The sequence below is a fragment of the Rhyacophila brunnea genome, unplaced genomic scaffold (assembly GCF_057557595.1).
Source record: "Rhyacophila brunnea isolate RB1 unplaced genomic scaffold, BYU_Rbru_1.0 scaffold_2, whole genome shotgun sequence".
Taxonomy (NCBI): Eukaryota; Metazoa; Arthropoda; class Insecta; order Trichoptera; family Rhyacophilidae; genus Rhyacophila; species Rhyacophila brunnea.
The window spans coordinates 2,491,073-2,512,629 of record NW_028232859.1 but is presented as its reverse complement, the minus strand read 5'-3'; the positions used below and the strand labels follow the sequence as shown (position 1 = coordinate 2,512,629).

Here is a 21,557-nt window from a genome sequence, read left to right as displayed (position 1 = left end):
AGAATAAATAATCTCACATAAATTTAATCATAGCACTGGTTCAAAGAATGTTATTTAATAAGTTTTCCAAGTACCAAGCTGAAAATCACAAATCTCATTCGTACCATACTTGTTTGAAGGATTTTATTGCTTTCTGTATGACTAACTATCCTTTATTTTAGTTGCAGGCTGTGTGTGATGATAATCTCAAGTTTCGAAATATCTATGTTGGATATCCAGGCTCAGTGCATGATAGTCGAGTATATCGAAATTCTTCACTGTATAGACAACTACCAAGTAAATGTAACGACAAATATATACTTACTTGGCGACTGTGGATATCTCTGCCTCAGGAATTTGCTGACACCTTATAAAGCCAGGGGAATACTAAATCAAACTCAAATTAATTATAATACAAAACCCAGTAAAATTAGAATCAAAATTGAGCACGCATTTGGTCTACTGAAACAAAAATTTAGACAACTCTACCACTTAAAACATTGTTTTAATTACTCACTTTATTCGAGCATGTTGTGTTTTACACAATATGTCTTTAAATGACCAGTTTGAGTGGGATATTGATTCACTAAAGTTGGGGTTCAAAAAAGGGTTGTGTTCACTAAAGTGTCGCCAAACAGAAATAATGTAGAACGCAAAGTATTACCAATCATGTCACAGTCACATGTCGGAAAAAAAGTTTTTTCATCTGAAGATTTATTTTCTACAATATAAATTAAAAATTACGTCTGAAGTATCATAATTTCGATATTTCTGTACAATAATTTCTGCGAACTATGCTAATTTCGTAGGTACCTAATGTAAGAGAGAAAATTTGGTAAGACGAAAAAGAAGTTGTCAAAAGAGGTAAAAAGCACTTAATTTCGTTTTGAAACAAAATTTCTCAAATTCACATTTTTTATAAACCGGTAACTTAAAAATTCTATTCCGGATCAAAATCGACAAATGCGAGTGACTGATAAAAATTATGTTCCCAATTAAACTTCTCAATTTTATTCTCGATTCGCCAATTTTATAGTAAAATTGAAAAATAAAGTACCTACCTATTTCAAACGAAATTATGGTTTGTAGATGCTGAAATTACCGTATATAGAACGCAACACATAAATATAATAGTACAAATACAGTAATTATTATATTACAGTCCTGCAAAATTTATCTAAAGAACGGTCAAAAATGGAACTACGAACTACCATATGGACGCCATTTTGAAAACGTCAATCGAATGTCAGATTCTCTCCAGTGTTGTGAGTCTTGGGTAGTTTTCGACAGTGGCTCCCCTATCCATTTTTTAGATAATTTTGTAGGTCTGTACTATAGTAATACCCCGTTTACACATGCATGGATGTATGGGGAAACATTTATTATCCTGCAGTTGGCAAGATTGCGTGCATAAATCAAACAAGATTTGAAGATTCCAATGATTTATTGAGATTATTTTTGATCTTCACCTGCGCAGTAGAGCGATAGGGGCGAACATGCCGGTAAAATGTCAATACGACCTGTCAGATAGTAGTATAAAATCGTCGCTTAAGGATTGGTTTGTCGAATACCCGTTTTTGTCGACATCGACCTTTTAATGCAGAATGATTTTTTGTATTTAAATGGATCAGAACTAGGTATTATTTTCTTTAAATTACATTGTAATGAATACAGCATTCATATGCTGTAAAAACAACAATTTAAATAGGTACCTCCATTTATTTTAATATAGGATAATGACATTTGTATTTCGTCTCCTGAACATTTGACATTTGGTCTATTCGACAAACCAATCTACAGCGATGAAATGACAACCTCGCGTTTCGCTGAAGAATGAGATTGGAGAGACAGTCAGCACTTTTACGTGTAAACAGTTATTGTCATGACAGTTTAAATAAGCACAATTGCCGACAGAACATAATTCCATGCATGTGCATAGGTAAATCATTCTACAGTGGCACCATAGGTGATTCGCGCATTTATTGAATTGCTTGCGACAAGCCTGTTCAATGCTAGCAAACAATACTACTACAACTGCAAACCGCATTTGCCGTACCCATAGTGCCACTGTAAAACGATTTACCTATACAGGCGTAGCTAGAATACGCTATCAAGAACGTATACTTGAACTTGTCTATGTCCGACTACCAGTGATACCAACACGACCATGTACAGATCAAAAATTGTAGACAAAAATAACATCAAGATCAACCCGTGTTATGTAACATGAGTTGTCTGTCAGTCAGATAGTAAAGTTCGTAAAAAATATCGCCTTAAAAATCTAACATCAGTAATTACGCAAAAATCCCTGTAACTGTGTGAAGATTTTATTCAATAAACTATTTAGTTTCTTAATCAAAAATGGGTTACGAGTTGACATTGCTCGTAAAAGCCGGCTGTGTAGTGATACCATTAGTGGCATGTATCGGACTTTATCGAAGATATTTGGATAAAATATGGGGGCATTGTAAGAGTACGCATTCTCTGAGAGGGAAGACGTATTTAATTACAGGAGCTAATAGTGGTATCGGCTTGGAGACGGCGAAAGCTCTCGTGAAACGAAATGCCAGAGTTATTTTTGCTTGCCGCAATGTGGAAGCGACTAGAAAGGTGGTCGATGATATTCGAAGATGTCAAAAAACCGGCGGCGAAATGGTAAGAGAAAAGATATCTAACATTTAACTTAACCACGTAAGAATACTTAACCACGTAATTATATTACTGCGTATTTCAAATGCTTGTCTGCATACATTTAAAGTTTAAATATTGGTGCCATAGGGACACGATTTTCACCCCTAATGTGAGTTTAGATGTTTTTAAATTCTCGCAATTCATGAAATGAAAGTGGTTTCTTGGTCACTTCATCACATCAGCGCAAATATACAGGAAACGTTACATTAGACATCAATACAATAGTGCAAAATTTTGTGAATATTTTAACATGGAACATGTTTTACTCATGATCTCCGACGCAAAAACGTTACGAAAAATACACATTGAACAACTATAGACGCGCAGCCCGCCCCGATTACTTACGCGCGCCGATTATTTTCATTTTACGTTCAGTAGTTTATCCTTATCTATGGTCAGTAGCCTACATTCTGTGCGACGTATTATTTGTCTGTTATCATTACTTCTTCAGTTTTATTGTTGTAATTACATTATTTTCAGAAAAGTAAAAGTATTTGAATACTTTGACAAATAAATTTTCTTTCGAATTTGGCAAAGCATGTTCCATGTTTAATACGTTTAGCCGTCAGGGTTTAAGTTTTTTTTACATTAGGCACATTATACTCTATTTTATTCTATCGGTTTTCGGCCCAGATTCCAATTATTTACTTAGTTCAAAATATCAAGATTTCCAAATTTTTTTAACAATCTTGCGTGTAATAAATGAAATTAGGAATATAATAATTCCTCGTAACATAATATTGGTACTTATAGTTTTAATAACCAGTCGCTTTTCTCGTACATTTAAATTTTCACAAAGGGGTCCACAAACCTCGACGTACCAAAAACCGTCACATTCAGATATCATTGCATTCTAATTACACAATTATGCAATATATTTTGCTGTTACACGAATCTTGTCTATCTTTGTTACCATATCAATCATGGATTCATGCACTACGTATTATGTAGACGTGTGAAAAAAAAGTTATTCAGGAGCACAGAACAGATAATAAATAGAATACCGATAGGCAATATTCAATACGCCGCATGGTGAAGCAGGCTTTTGAATGTGTGAGTGTCCTACGAAAATGAAGCACCCATTATGCACGTACAAGTGTGTATAATACACCAACATTAAATGAGCGTAAATGCCTAAACCGAGAGCAGTTTTTAGTATTCGACGTAAAACGTATTCTTAACACGTGTGAAAGTTTAACCCGGATTCTTCCTTACTCGAGTCGGTTACCTGCTATCGCCTTACCCGTTATGTATTTCAGTTCCCATTATTTCTGAGTTCCCTGGTCAGGACATACTCTTTATAAGAGGTTAACGGGGCGTTTTACGTGGGCGAAGTCGCGCGAAGCGTTGAGCGGTACGCCAATTCAAACGTATAACCGTGTGTGAAAATCTTCGTAAACAGCCTTTTTTTGGTTGTACGTTTAGACGGTTATACGTTTGAGTTGCGCGCGCCGCTCACGTAAAGCCGCGTTGACACGGTCCAAGTACGATCCAAGTACACTTGGACCGAGTGCCATCCTAGCGACAGCTTCATACTAATTATTCCTATCCAAGCTAGCTTGGATGAGTAGGACGTGGTCCAAGTAGCTTGGATAGGAATCATTAGTATGAAGATGTCTCATACGAGTGCGCTTGGGTGGCACTCGGTCCAAGTGTACTTGGATTGTACTTGGACCATGTCAACGCGGCTTAAGACGAGCCGTTAGAGTACAAGTCTCTGCATTGTATATTATTACAAAGAAAGTTTCAGTGGTTCACTAGCGAACTGACTTTGTCGACGTGAATTTATCGATGTAGAGTTACGTTTGTCATCGAGACTGTGGACGAAAATAGCGAAAGAAAATAGGTTTTGTTTATTAAATTAATTAATGTTTACAAAGAAGTACAGCGTTAACATCCTAATCGGTTGAGATCTCACGAAGTTATGCGTATAAAAGGACCGTTGGAACGCAGTTATCGAGGACTGTTATTAGTGTTATTACCCACCCGTCACGCCGGCCTTACGAGTCCGACTTGTTTATTTACATAATTACATGACATGCCATTCACGATGTGACATAAAGTAAGTGTTAACAATTTTCAAATAAAAATACAAGGTAATATGAGTAAATAATGCAATAATAAAATTAATAATAACACCCAGGATGGCCGCGCGGCTTAAGCGTCGGCCTATAACTCCGTGGGTCCCAGGTTCGAATCCTGGGTCTGGCAAGTGCACATATTGTTTTTCAATTTGTGTATCAGTCACAGTATGGACCTTAGGTTGAGCAAGTGGCTGACATCCATTTCTCGTAAAAACAAAATCTGTTAATACAAACCTCCACTCTGTGGAGGCCCATATGATCTTATTAGGATCGGACATGGTCGAAAAAAATATAAGAAAAATAAAAGCACACAGAGTGAACTAGGTTGATATACCCTATCTTAAAAACTCATAAAACAACGTCCACTAGGCTGCGAGCACACGGCAAAGCGAAGTTTCGGATTCATCCGCCAAACGACGTTTGCGTTTTATTTGCGTTTTATTTGCGAGCCGATTGCGTTTTAAATGCGTGTCAAATGCGTCAAAATTTCGACAATGCTGTCCAAGAGAAAACACGGTTTTCAAGGGGATTCATAAACGCCTTTTTTTGAAACTGCACCCTGCTGCGAGAGTATTTATCTTTCATTACAGTGGCGTACAAGGGTAAATAAATCAATATAAAATCAGTACGTAATATTGCATTATACCTACATTTATTTTCCCACTATTGCTTCTTTTGGAGCTGGACTGTTTTATATCGAAAGCGTTTTGAAAATTACCTATTGTTGAGCCTATTATATACCATCATCATCAATACTATCGACCGAGGGTACTTGATGGAGTTTGAATTTAAATTCTAATTGATTTAAGTTTTGTACTATTATTATTTATTAATACAATAAAAAAAGATTATAAGTTAATACACGAAGAAAGGGTAAAAACCTTATTACCTAGATACCTACTAAGTAAAGGATTAAGTACAAAAACATAATATTTTGAATAATTTGAATATTTGCAGTATTCTAAAAACCTGTTGTAAATACTATTAATACATTCGGTAGGTAAGCAGTTTTACAAAATATAATAAAAAGTTGTGACACAGCACAGCTATGAGAAGAAGTATTTCACGAGAAGAAAGGCTCGCCATATCTATACGGTAAACTAAACTATTATTATTTATTTTGTAGTATGTACTTATTTAATTAATTTTTTTATTAGTTGACACTGTCATCTTCTATAGATACACTAAAATGGAAACGGGTACTAATAATAATATATTGAAGTGAGAATAATGAATACCCACCTACTACTATTGATAGGTATGTGCTTGTGTACTTGTATCGGTACAAGTATATTTATATTAATTATTGTTTTTTTGTTATAATATATTAGTTGCGATTAATTGACAATAAAATTTTGATAATTTATCTATTTAGCCGCTACAGTACCATATTATTCAATTACATATTCAAAAAAAGTTGGTGGTTATGAATTCAAAACACCTTTCATAAAAAATAGATTGAAATATTAGTAGGTATACCATCATCAATACTATCAACCGAGGGTACTTGATGGAATTTGAATTTAAATTCTAATTGATTTAAGTTTTGTACTATTATTATTTATTAATACAATAAAAAAAGATTATAAGTTAATACACGAAGAAAGGGTAAAAACCTTATTACCTAGATACCTACTAAGTAAATGATGAAGTATAAAAACATAATATTTTGAATAATTTGAATATTTGCAGTGTTTCTAAAAAAACCCGTTGTAAATACGATTAATAAATTCGGTAGGTAAGCGTATTTAAATGTCATTTCTCGTAAACAATAGTTTTCTCGTTGTGCAATATGTTGGGAGTTTAATAATATTAACTAATGAGAGATGTCACCAACTGTAACTACTCACTAAATAAAAAAAAAACGAATAAACAATGTTAAGGTATAGTTCGTAATATGCAAATTTAAATAATTTTTGATGAATACCTATATACCTATACCGAAAATATTTATATAAGTACCTATAGATACGTATTGAATTACCCACCTACCTATTCATATTATATGAAATACATATTTAAAATAACACCATTCTTTTGGGAAGAATACAAGTAGGTATGCATTTGGTTATATTCGATATTAAATAAGTATGTATCTTTAATAGAATCATGCCTCCGTTTTAGTAGTAGAATCTTTATGTAGGTATCGAATCTATAAAATATTTTTATTAAATTAAATCTGTTTTTAAGCGTGAAGGCTCGCCATAACTATAAGGTAAACTAAACCATTATTATTTATTTTGTAGTAAGTATGTACTTCTTTAATTATTTTTTTTATTAGTTGACACTTTTATCTTCTATAGATACACTAAAATGGAAACGGGTGCCAATAATAACATATTGAAGTGAGAATAATGAATACCTTCCTACTACTATCGATAGGTATGTTCCTGTGTACTTGTGTAGGTACATGTATATTTATATTAATTATTGTTTTCGTGTTATAATATATTATTTGCGATTAATTGATAACAAAATTTAGATAATTTATCTATTCACCCGCTACAGTAAAATCTATAAAATATTTTAATTAAATTATATCTGTTGCTCTACATTGCATGAACGCCACTGAAGCAATGGAGTAATTAATTATGTCATGCAATACGTGCCATGAATATACTACCTACCACATGTTCTTTTAAATCTTCCCATTTAGGCCAGGACCGAACTTTTGAAAGCTGAAATTTATGGGGGCGCGTATTAAGAAATATTACTGATTAACCACATAATTATGTTCAGAAAGGCCTAATAAATTTTATTTACCAATGACAAACTCATGACCAGATGAGTGGGTATTTTTCATTAAAAACTTGGGTATAATGTAAAGGTTTAAGCCTACGCAATCTGCACCTAGCACATTGTCATATATAATAATATGAAGAATGTTAAATCTCAGTCGGTTCCATGACAAAACAGGACAGTGACAAAACAGAACATGACAAAACAGAACACCTGGAGAAAACCTGGCTGTTCTGTTTTATCATGTTCTGTATTGTTATTGTTGTCGAAGTCATGATGAATTGTTTGCAACCAGAAAGATTCACTTGAATGATTAATGCTTATTTGGACTATGTCTGCATTTGCGTATAGCTAACAAAAATCCGCATGAAAGTCATTAAAAATAATTTCTACACTATGAAAATATCATCAAATTAAAAAACGCTTTCGATATAATATAACAGAATTCTATTCCAAATCAAGCAATAGTGGAAAAAATAAATATAGGTAAAATGGTAAAAAAGAAATAAGTACTTAATAATTATGTAGGTAATGTTTACATATTATATTTTTATATTTTATTTATCTTAGTTCGCCACTGGCGACAAAAAAAAGGTTTTTTTTAATTCTTCGGATAGTGCAATAAATAAATTCTTACATAATAACACTAACGGTGAAAACAAAAAGTACTAATATCCATAATAGCTATAAGTTGGCGAACACAATAAGGCACATATTGTATGACATAATTTATTACTTTAGTCCGAAAAAATTTAAAAAATCTTCCTTTAGTGTCATCAAGAATTTCACAGTGGCGTTAATGCAATGGGGAAAACAGATATAATTTAATTAAAATATTTTATAGGGTTTTTGTATATAATTTGTTAGAACAATGTAATATATTATTATACCTATTGTATCTTTTATTAAATAAACATTTAAAACATATTATTCATAAACATTTGAAATATCTCCCCTTAAAATCTGTTCATATTTCCAATAGAATATTATTGCTTAGAATTCAATAGCTACATATTAAAAAGATAGCTATTGTAATGAGACTATATCAGGTAATTTCGTGTTAGTGTACCTACTAATATTTCAATCTATTTTTTATGAAAGGTGTTTTGAATTCATAACTACCAACTTTTTTTGAATATGTAATTGAATAATATGGTACTGTAGCGGCTAAATAGATAAATTATCAAAATTTTATTGTCAATTAATCGCAACTAATATATTATAACAAAAAAACAATAATTAATATAAATATACTTGTACCGATACAAGTACACAAGCACATACCTATCAATAGTAGTAGGTGGGTATTCATTATTCTCACTTCAATATATTATTATTAGTACCCGTTTCCATTTTAGTGTATCTATAGAAGATGACAGTGTCAACTAATAAAAAAATTAATTAAATAAGTACATACTACAAAATAAATAATAATAGTTTAGTTTACCGTATAGATATGGCGAGCCTTTCTTCTCGTGAAATACTTCTTCTCATAGCTGTGCTGTGTCACAACTTTTTATTATATTTTGTAAAACTGCTTACCTACCGAATGTATTAATAGTATTTACAACAGGTTTTTAGAATACTGCAAATATTCAAATTATTCAAAATATTATGTTTTTGTACTTAATCCTTTACTTAGTAGGTATCTAGGTAATAAGGTTTTTACCCTTTCTTCGTGTATTAACTTATAATCTTTTTTTATTGTATTAATAAATAATAATAGTACAAAACTTAAATCAATTAGAATTTAAATTCAAACTCCATCAAGTACCCTCGGTCGATAGTATTGATGATGATGGTATATAATAGGCTCAACAATAGGTAATTTTCAAAACGCTTTCGATATAAAACAGTCCAGCTCCAAAAGAAGCAATAGTGGGAAAATAAATGTAGGTATAATGCAATATTACGTACTGATTTTATATTGATTTATTTACCCTTGTACGCCACTGTAATGAAAGATAAATACTCTCGCAGCAGGGTGCAGTTTCAAAAAAAGGCGTTTATGAATCCCCTTGAAAACCGTGTTTTCTCTTGGACAGCATTGTCGAAATTTTGACGCATTTGACACGCATTTAAAACGCAATCGGCTCGCAAATAAAACGCAAATAAAACGCAAACGTCGTTTGGCGGATGAATCCGAAACTTCGCTTTGCCGTGTGCTCGCAGCCTAAATTCTTACCATTCATTTGTCACATAGTGGTATAATCCGTTTCGCTATGTTTATTTATTCAAAAGTTACATGCGATTTTGATGCAATACTTTTTTGGATATCATTACCGGGTGGCTAGTGGCTTTGGATATCATTCATCAACACACATACGTAGTTCTACGTGAAAACGCTTGATCATACTAACTAATAGGCTTGTTTCAGATTGATGTTGCCAATTTATATTGAACTAAATTGAAGACGAATACCTACAAATAAAGAGAATTAAATAATATGTAGCTACATAATATTATTATACTTACACACATTTCAAGAATAAAAAAATAATTCCATTATACCTAGTGATTCACACAGTGATTACAATTCAAGTTTATAAAATTGGAATTTTATCTTCTGGAAAGTAGCCGTTGTTGAATCCTAGTACGATAGAAATTAAAATATTACGTAAACAAAAATGCATGTCTTAAAACAGACGTGGCACGTGGCAGGAAATATAAATGTGTATATTTTTCTGTCTTTCTACAATCTACAGCATTCGTAAATATTCTCGCGTCAGAGTCTATCTATCTGTGTTTGATTGTAAACATCGCGTTTAAAAATAATATGAGTAAGTACGTACCTAAACTATGTCCCTCTATGTTACGGTAACCATCCGACCATTACGTATTTAAGAGAACAGTCCTTTAGATTTAATTTATTTTGAAAAATACCCACTGATGTGTTGCTATTAATTATTTTATTTATTTTATTAATTATTATCGTATTATGACAATTTTAGTGGAACCCAAGTTGAGCTGGTATGGACTAAGATTATTCAAAAGTAGATTTTTTCTAGTAAGTAGGTATATATCGCAATTTAGTGTAAAAAGTGTGGAAAAGTTTACGTACTTTCTACAATTTCTTGGACATTTGGTCAATGACATTGCATTTGGTAGAAATAAATATTATTGTCAACTATATTTTTTTCACAGGACACTTATGCAGCGTTCGAGATAGAAAAAATTATCAACCGGATTTCTCGATAATTTTCCGCAAGTGTGCGAGTTATTTTAGTATATTACTTATATACCTACCTACCTATCGAGGGTATACTGACAGAACGCATTATTTCAGTTTTCGCTGTTTTTCTGTTTCAAATGCCAAAATGTACATAATTTTACGCTCTACGCACAAAGGCATAGGATATAATGGTGAGAAAATAGAAACATTATTCAATCATATTGTTATTTTTTTATTCTGATAGAAAGCATCATTATGACCTAATGCGTTCTGCGTATACAAAATACATGTCGTATATTGTGTTTGCCATAAACGTTAGTCTTTATAATGTAGAAAAAATGTTTTTAAATCATAAAAAAGTCTACGTGGAAGAACGCTTTGAAAAAAAAATAAGTCCTTTTTGCGATTATCTCAGAACTTGTTTTAATGAGTTAATGCTTTCTGTCAGTATACCCTCGCTATCTACCTTAGACTGACAAATGCAAAAATAGTCTTTAGACATCTGATACGCACTACTACTAATATTTGGGTAGGCAACGTTTTTCAGCGCCGCTGGCGAAAAAAAAACTTATTTTTACAAAATATGCTGTCAAAGATATTTTATAACTTACCTTTATCTGCGGCATATAAGAAGTGCACGGCTTGTTTATCCCGCGGGATGTTACTGCTGTATAGTTTGTACGATCGTTAATTCAATTAGTAATTATTACTATACCCACAGACAGTGAAGATATTGGATGGCGAATCCTAGACTACTAAACACAAATATTATATTACGATCGTCTAAAAGCTTTGTAACAAAACAACACAAAATCTTATTATTGTTTGTGTTTGTAGAAATATGTGTGTACATGTCAAGTTTATTATTTAATACTTATTAAAAATGTAAATTAATTTACGAACCGGAGCGCCATTTTTGATTTGTCCACGAGACAGATCGGTAGTCTCGAGGTTTTCACGAACCGGAGCTGTGGATCCGGTGCGTTCCGATCCATTTCGTGCTCTGCACTTATCTATACCGCATATGGTTTGTCCATACATTGTTTTCGTAAATACAGGATACCGTTATATTTTCATGTAGGTTAATTAAAAAGTTTTCCCTACTTACTGTTCAAAAGTCAAGAGCTTTTTTTAGGTTTTCATCACATTTTTTCCCATCCAAGCGACTTTTCTTCCCAATAAAACCTCTTCTTACCAATGACACGACGGTTTTTTTCTCCAGATGAACAAATGTAGGTTTTCCAAAATGAAATTAATTTGTGTCTAAATGACACCGCGCTCAAATAAAAGACTGTTCTCTAAAATATAAGACAAAAGGCCAACGTAGGTATACACACCTCAGTGGTGGCGAACCTATGCCACGCATGCCACCAGTGGCACGTGAGATGATTTTGCATGGCACGCGTTGTGAAGAGTAAAAAAATACCTAATAATAATAAATGACAGATCGCATTGTATAAAAAATAGCAGGCAAATACTCTTTAAGAATACTTAAGCATTACGTTTAATGTAAATATATAATTACATAGGTCGGTCCTTAGGTGTTATGCGCATGGCCCTCACAAGTGGGGGCTAACAGGCCTCTAGCCTAGGGGCCCGGGCTCGGGAAGGGGCCGACGTGACGAGTCGACCAGATGAGTGAGATAAACACAGACCACAAATTTGCTCTAATAAAAAAAAGTCGCCTGCGCGCTATTTTACTTCAATAATTATTAATAATTTAAATATTTGATTGTACGATGCAATTTTTAACTGTGTGCCGATACTTTCTTGACAACTCCATAATTCAAATGGATGTAGGTACATATTAAAAATACAAAAAATCGCTAAAAATACACCTTAATTTTACCGCGTACACCATGGAAAATGCTAATGTAGCGCGTCACACTGCTTTTACCTTTAGTGATAGGTAAGGGGGCCCGCCAAACATCCTAGCCTGGGGGCCCTTTTCAGGATGTGGGGGCCATGGTTATGCGTCACATATAATATTATCGCACTAACCTCATCAGGCGACGGGCGATGCCGCACCGCGAACATCTACATTTGCTCGATTTACAATGCTTGATACCACTGTAGCGAGAGAATGCCTCATCTAATCGGAGCAATTCTGGTGTCAATTTGTGCGTAAAGAAGCATATTATTAATTAATGCATTAACAAACAATCTCATTCTAGCCTCAAAAAAATGATTTCACCAAATAAGAAACAAAAACTTCGTGATGCTAGTAGTAATAATTATTCTGGCAGACAGTTTCAAAATTGGTGGACCGAAATGTAAAGTATAATTTAAAAAGTGATAAATCTATATGTGTGTGCTATGAAAAGAATGAAACTGTTGTACATTTTCGAACATTTTTTTAAAATTCAGGTGTTAATTTTGTAGTTGATATTCTCAAAACTGCTTGTAAATGGGCATCGGAGATATTTGATCGTAAAGAATTTTTATTGTGGTTCATGATCGAAAATGTTTGTTCACATTATATTTATATAGGTTGATCCGAAAATAACGAACATTTTTCTTGCATAATCTTTAAGTTGGTCGAATTTGTCTGAATTAAGGGCATTGTAAAATTTGGAGATTTCTTCACGACGATGCAATTCTCTTAAATCAGTGTCACACTGCAGATCAATAATCTCAAGTTGTAGCTCTGTCGGAACACTATCAATATCTATTGAAATCGATGTTCAACGTAGAAAATAGTGGTTACATAGTGTGAGACGAGACGCAAGGAAGACGTACTGAGATAAAACATTTACAAAATAACAAATTCTTCAAATTTTAATCTTTTGTCAATATTTTTTAAAAAATTATAAAAAAGTTATTCGTAATCAGAAGTACAATTAATGATGGCGGGCCGCAAAAAAATACCCGGCGGGCTGCAGCTTGCCCCCCCCTGATCTAGAACATCATCATTTTTTTTTAAATAGAAATTTTACAAACTATTTTTCCTCCCTGAAAAACTGCTCGGCACGTCATAACGCGTACATAAAAAGGTTCGGCAACCCTGGTATAGGTGATACTTTGCAATTGTGGGCAACTGTCACCTTAATGCAGTGGTCTCCAACCTTTATGTTACTACGCCTCCCTTTAAAAAAAATCTAGTCTTGGCGCCTCCCCCCCTTTATTTCATTAAATAATACAGACACTTTTTTAACACACAAGTTTTTACTACTTACTTATATCAAATTCATTTTTTAATTATTTTTTTTTTCATGCGACGAATGAGCTTGTTTATTACCACAATAAATTTTAAAAGAAGTCAACCAAATTCATCATCGTTCATTGACAAAAATTAATGGATTCTATCATGAGCTCCACATAGTGAATAGGGCCCACAGGCCAGGATCTTTCACCCATATATTAAAAATATTTAATAGCCCTGAAACAAAGCAGCGCCGCAGGCGACTTTTTGTACTATTAATAAAATTATATGAAAAATGCATTAGCAAACTAACCAAGAACTCAGGAAATAGATTTTTGTTTGCTTCAATATATCTGGCGTAGAAATCATTTAAATGTGGAGACATGTATTATTGTTATATTATATTAAAGAAATCACGTCAAAAACCATTTAAAAAAAAAATATCACACCCTGCCTACACGCTTCAGTTGACACTTTAGCTACGAGTGACATTTAAATTTAAGGTTATTGTTTTCATGCAACCAGCGGTCGTTTTGTGCATTACCGAAACAGGGGCTCTATGTTAGAACTTGCGAGTGTAAGCTTCCCGGTCGAGATGACGTCATATGACATCATTATGACGTACTACCGGAGTGATAATAGCATTCGAGAAAATAGCGAGTGGTCAGACAGCGGCGCTATTCATTGTCACCATACACATATAGGTGTATGATAATAATATTTTCTATGGTTATTCTGTGCGCGGTCGGCATGCCTCGAGCGTGACGACACAATTACGTCATCTCGTCTGGTGCCACACGAGACGAGAGTTAGGAAAACCTAACCTAACCTAACCTAACCTAACTCTCGTCTCGTGTGGCACCAGACGAGATGACGTAATTGTGTCGTCACGCTCGAGGCATGCCGACCGCGCACAGAATAACCATAGAAAATATTATTATCATACACCTATATGTGTATGGTGACAATGAATAGCGCCGCTGTCTGACCACTCGCTATTTTCTCGAATGCTATTATCACTCCGGTAGTACGTCATAATGATGTCATATGACGTCATCTCGACCGGGAAGCTTGCACTCGCAAGTTCTAACATAGAGCCCCAGAGCGTTTGCAAAAGCGCCATTTTTAAATTTCTCCGCTCCAAATATTTTTTTAATAGGATTTAAATATATTTATTATATATTAAAATAAACATTCATGCACTGAATTTTTACTGTTACGTTAAGATATGAACTTTTATTTATTTGTAGATATTATGGTATAAAAAATAATTTATTCAAAAATTTTGGCGCCTCCCCTGGCAATAGATCGCGCCTCCCCTGGGAGGCGCGCCTCCCAGGTTGGAAACCGCTGCCTTAATGTGTAATTGTCTTAATCTTGCGCTAAAGGAAATCTAAAAAAGATACATTAAAATTACTAATTTTCAAACTCTTTCAAGAGAGCCAAAAATTTGAATGTGAATTACGATGTTTCTACGTCCAATTTATTAATAATTCCTTATGCATATTTATGTATTATTGTTAATTATTTGGCATATTATTTATTGTTTTTTCATACTTATCTCAATTTTCTCTCGCTCACAGACTTATTACGTACTTATGTCAATTTGTTGCACAATTTGTGGACATTATTTTATTTACAGCTTAGCAGTAGCGAAGGGTAGAGGTAGGCTGTTAAGATCCGCCATAATCAGTGCACATTGAATTTTATTAGTCATACATAGTTGTTTTTATTGAACTAAGATTACAATTTACAGATGGTATTGGTTAGTTTTTAAAAACCAATTAAACCCTGCCTAAACCAAACCATAATAGTTTTGGTATATTTTGGGCGATACTACAAAATTGTGCACATTTTTTCATTCATACTTATTTGATTTCGTTGGATTTGGAATAAATATACACATAGTTTTGGCTCATTTTTAAAAATTGATCAAGCCCTGCCTAACCAAACTATAATATATAATAAATATTATTCTATATATAAAATATTCAAAGTTATGTATGATTTAATTGCATAATTCTAGATATTTTATATATAGACGAGTATTTTTAGACTATTGTCTATTATGGCTTGGTTTCGCAGGGTTTAATTTAATTTTAACCAACACCATTCGTCAGCTGAATGCAGAACTATTCTAACTTACATTTAAAATTTTTGAGGAGAGAGTTTTTTGAAACAACTTACTAAAATTATTTATTATCTTTATGGATAAATGGATGCATTATATCTTGTAGGATTATTGATGAAAAAATGGTGCATACACTTGTTCATATAAATAATAAATAGGCTGTTTCAAAAAACTCTTCTGCAAAATATTTCAAATGTGAGTTAGAATAGTTCTGCATTCAGCTGACGATCTGTAAGTAATTAGTCTTAGTTCAATAAAAACAAACACGTATGACTGACAAAGTTTAGTATGCACCATTTATGGCGGATCTTAACAGCCCACCTCTACCCTTCGCCACTGTAGCTTAGTGATAACATTTCTTTCGCACTTGTCAAACTAAAACACAATACCTACCCACGATAATTAATAGTGTGGACAGTTATTATATGTATCATTTTCATTACTTTACAAAATGATGATATTGCCATTTCTAATCATAGAATAATAAATGGGATAGTTGTAAAGTAAAAATAGTGTTATGGTACATTTTAAATAATAACTGCACTGCTTTGGCGCGTGATTTTACGCTGTAGAATTATAATTATTAATTGACAGTAAATAACATCAGAAATTGGGAGCAATCAACCAGTGGCACGTGTATTTAAAAAAAAACATAAATGTTGTAGATTTTCACATGTCAAACTGGTTAAGTTTGTTATGAACTACAAAGCATTGTATTGCGGCTCGTGGTGTTTGAAGGACATTTTTTTATAAAGCTCCATGAAATTAGATTTCGCTGCAGGTACCAGTGGCGAAGGGTGGACGTAGGCTTTTAATATTCGTCATAAATAGTGCACACTAAACTTTATCAGTCACGCGTATTTGTTTTCTTTAAAATAAGACTTCAATTTACAGATGGTATTGGTTAGTTTTTAAAATTCAGTTGAACCCTGCGAAAACTGAACCATTATAGATAATAGTCAAAAAATACTCGTCTATCTATAAAATATCTAAAATTGTACAATTAAATCATACATAACTTTGGATATTTTATAGATAGAATAATATTTTTTAATTATTATTGTTTGGCTTAGGCAGGGCTTAATGGCTTTAGAAAATGAACCAACAATATGTCTAATATGTATTATTAATCCAAAGAATTCGAATAAGTATGAATGAAAAAGTGTGCACAGTTTAATATACCAAAACTATTACGGTTTGGGTAGGCAGGGTTTAATTGATATGTAAAAACTAACCAATACCATCTGTAAATTGTATTCTTAGTTCAATAAAAACAAATACGTATGACTAACAAAGTTTAATGTGCACTATTCATGGTGGATCTTAACAGCCTACCTCTACCCTTCGCTACTGGTAGGTACCTATATTTAAATTTAAATATTTATGTGCATAATTAAATATTTATCACTCTTCGTCTCCCCGTTACTGTGGCGTGGTTAGATATATTGGGCTTTGGAGAAAATATAAGGTACATAAGTTTCTTCTGTAGGTAAGTATTTATATTATATACACCACACATTAGTAAGTATTAATCTTATTGGTTATGATATGATAGTGGTATTCAACATCTACATTCTACACCTCGGCACTCGATTAGAAAGCGGATTTATTTTTGGAAACGAGAGTTAAGCAATGTTCAACTTTTACGAGGATAGTTTGAAAAGCTCTTGCTATAAGGTAGCCACGCCACTATTGGGAATTGTTATGCTATGATTGTTATGGGTTAAATAAAGGTAATCTAAACATGTCAATGAATATTATACATATCATTATTATCGTTGACAGGTCAATGTAATGTAAAATCATAATCATTATTGTTTATAAGATTTTGTACTTACAATATTTAGTTAACCTATCGTATTGTAGGATAATATTAGCACTGTAAATTTTATTGATTATCTCCCGGCGATCTAAGAATTGACATTGTTATAGGTAATTAATATTAAATGGCTATACTAGTCAGAATCGTCAAGCCTAGGCATAAGTTTACGGAATAAAAAGAATTTAGCTCACATAAAGAATTATTGTTAGATTCTCATTATACCCACAGGGACAATTATTTTCCCAAATTTCTATTGTACTATCAAATTATTGACGTTGTAAGTACCTACATATACAGATACGATTCAAAAAACATGTACCTAGGTACCTATGTTTTTTTTTTAAATTTATTTTTTGATCATGTCCTTTGATCCGATCCTTAGAATATCATAAAATGGGCCACCACAGAGTGGAGGTTTGTAATAACAGATGTTTTGTTTTTACAAGAAATCGATGTTAGCCATTTTGCTAAACCTATTAGGTCCACACACATTGAAAAATAATATGTGTATTCGCCAGACCCAGGATTCGAACCTGGGACCCACGAAGTCATTTGGCCATCGTGGGCTTCGAATGCGGTGCCCATAAACATCTTTTTTCCCCCCCATTGATCCATTTACTAAATAAATGGATCAATTTTTTTATAGACAAGTCCATTTAATAAAAGACATTTGAACATTTGGTACTGTTCGGTTATCAGGAATACAGCGGAAAACACATTTTGAAAATAGCCGATGAACTGGATTATTTGTTAGTTTAGGTTAGGTTGGGTTAGGTTAGGTTAGGTTAACCTAACAAATAATCCAGTTTATCGGCTATTTTCAAAATGTGTTTTCCGCTGTATTCCTGATAACCGAACAGTACCGAACATTTCAGTACATAATATCTATTTATTTAAAAATAATGCAAATGGAAATTCCTCAATACTCCGTTTTTCCAATGTGAGCCGCATGGCTGCTTATTATATGTTATAAGTTTACATCACTCTCAACTGGCTTCGATATTTGTTTTTATGAAGTGCATTACACTGAATGATCTTTCACAGTATACAACAATACAATAATTGTTGCTAATTCTTTGAATTGACTTTATTCTCAGAAACGGACTATTTCACATAATATGATATCATCACAAAAGCACATTATAGATCATTATTTGAGCGTGGAAAGAAATTTAAGAAAAGTCATGTGTATTCAACCAATTTCATAATTTAATAAATACATTTTTGAAATATTATTCTATAAGCACCGGTGGCCGCAGCAAAACCCCCAGCCACCAGGGCCGCACATGAGAACCACTACTCTAGAGTCTAGAATCTAGATTATAGAACGATACATTAACGATAACTATATAGTTTTTTTTGCATATATGAGCAATGTTTCTTCTTTTGATCGATTACAAAACCCTTTTCCTGAACACATATTAATTGACAAAAACACAATCTATGTAATTTTTCTGACGAGAATTTAATGTGGATTTTACTGCACTATGCTTTATTGACTTTTAGTCATTTAGTGTTTAACACTACCAGTATATGAAGGCAAGATTATTATATAATTCTCGTCTTTAATTTCCAGATTATTATGGAACTGGATCTTTCGTCCATAGCGTCAATAAAGTCCTTCGCTGAGCTTGTCAAAACGGGTTTCTCAAAACTCGATTGCCTGATCGACAACGCCGGAGTGTACACGCCGCTGCACTTGGATGAGAAAACCAAAGACGGCTTCGAGTCCCAGTTTGGAGTCAATCACTTAGGACACTTCTTACTCACTCAACTTTTGATCGAGCTCCTCAAAAATGCTGCTCCGAGCCGAGTTGTCATCGTGTCTTCCCTACTCCACGAATCCGGAAAGATTGACTTTGACGACATAAATCTTACAAACACCATCGCAGAACTGAAAAACGGCACCAAGAAAGCTGGAAAAAATAATCCTGGATATAATAATTCAAAATTAATGAACGTCTACTTTGGTCGAGGACTGTCAGAGCGCACAAAAGACTTTAAAATCGACGTGTTTACCGTATGTCCAGGATTTACGTATACGAATCTGTTCCGCAAGGCTATACACTGGTACCACTTTATTCCTATGGCGCCGATATTGATTGCGAAAATGAGAACTGCCAAGCAAGGAGCGCAGACTGTTCTCCACTGTGCTACGGATGCTTCACTCGAAGGCAGCGAGGACAAGTTCTTCAGAGATTGCAAGCCGTATCAATCCAAGGTCGAGTTTAATAAAGATATTGAAGATCAGCTGTGGGATGTCAGCAAAGATTTAATAGCTTCGAGCAAGGCGATGGCTAATGATCAGTTGTTGTGTAAAGAATTTATTTAATAAATGATTCTACGGTTGCCTTTAGTGAACTTAAATAACTTTATTTTAGTACATAATATGCTTAATAGTGGGTCAGATTGATTAGGTGGATTACAAATAGTTTTATAAAAATAAATACACCACAGTAGCACTTTTATACTGTTTTTGACGCGTCACAGAATTTGTATTGTAATGTTTCCAACTAACCACTTCTTTTATTCAACGAATAATTCACAAGATTTAAAAATGTACCATTATAATTATTTAACACATGTGAAATGTATGTCAGCTTGTAGCATAGAGGTAATGCAGGGTTCGATTCCTTGCCGGGGTGTCTTACTTTTTTCAAAAAGATTGTTTCTATTGGTTATATAACTATAAGTGTTTTTCAAAATTATGTATGTAATGTTTCCGTTTCCTTTTGGGTGGCAGCATTTGAATGAGCGAGTGTTAACTGTGGTAAAATTACATATCCGACTTTTTATACGTTGTTACAAAAAATACAATAATATTGGTATTTCTGTGTAATATCTACATAATATGATGAATTGTTGATTGTTATTCTCTAATCAGGTTCGGGGTCTTATTAAAAAGTTTGAAAACCCTTCAAATCTAAAATCTAGAAAGTGGCAGCTCAGTTTCAAGTACTTTTCCAGATGTTTGAATCACTCTGAAAATTGTTTTCAGTAGGTATACAAAAAAAAATGTGCTTTAAATCAGTTGGGCAGAAGGTCGTTTTCTATACATACTGTCACGCATTACAAATTATAGGTATACGAAACACCATTGGTTAAAATCGATTATAATTTGTTACTTGCTCTAATGAGAATATGTTATCTTAAAAATGGTAGGTTTTGATGAAATAAGTATTTTGGTGAATAAAAAAGCAAGATGATTAGTATCTGATTAGGACTAATGAACAGGGCCCCCAATGTATATTAGCCCATGTCCCCTTTAAAGAATAATATATGCGTCCATGTTTCTACATTACATTATTATTTGTAACTTCATTATTGGCTGATGTGAAATAATTTCAATTAGTTCAGAAAAATAATTTATTTATTACGTATATTTGCTTACATTAATTTTCGATTAAACCTTACTGATTGACTTTTATACTCGTATACTGTTCTGGAGGTGGGCCAATTTTTTTGTTTATACTGTATTTCCGATATTCTTTTTATAAATGTGTGGGCCGCAAACATAATCTAATTTTATTGTAATAATGCTACATTTTATCTGTATAGAAACTGAACTATTTTTGTTCTCTTATAGGTACATAATATATAACAATCATAATTTTTGAAGATAGTTGTTTTGCAAGGTCGATCTTATAATCTTGAACCGATTGAACTGATCGGGCCATTTCACCATTAAAAAAATGAAGATAAGATAGAATAATGAATAGCTAGGATTGGAACATCCATATAATTATAATATTATGACGTTACGCCTTAAGAGGTCTGATGTAATTTGATAATTCTTG

At 33.1% G+C, this 21,557-nt stretch overlaps 1 protein-coding gene across 1 annotated transcript; it reads left to right on the top strand.

Moving 5' to 3' along the window:
- Positions 1 to 2,148: 2,148 nt before the first annotated feature.
- LOC147071679 (retinol dehydrogenase 12-like) lies at positions 2,149 to 20,948 on the top strand. Its single transcript, XM_085946495.1, has 2 exons — positions 2,149 to 2,634; positions 19,337 to 20,948. Exons 1-2 carry the CDS (start codon positions 2,341 to 2,343, stop codon positions 20,090 to 20,092), a joined length of 1,050 nt encoding a protein of 349 aa, XP_085802621.1. The 5' UTR covers positions 2,149 to 2,340; the 3' UTR covers positions 20,093 to 20,948.
- The last annotated feature ends 609 nt before the right edge of the window (positions 20,949 to 21,557 follow it).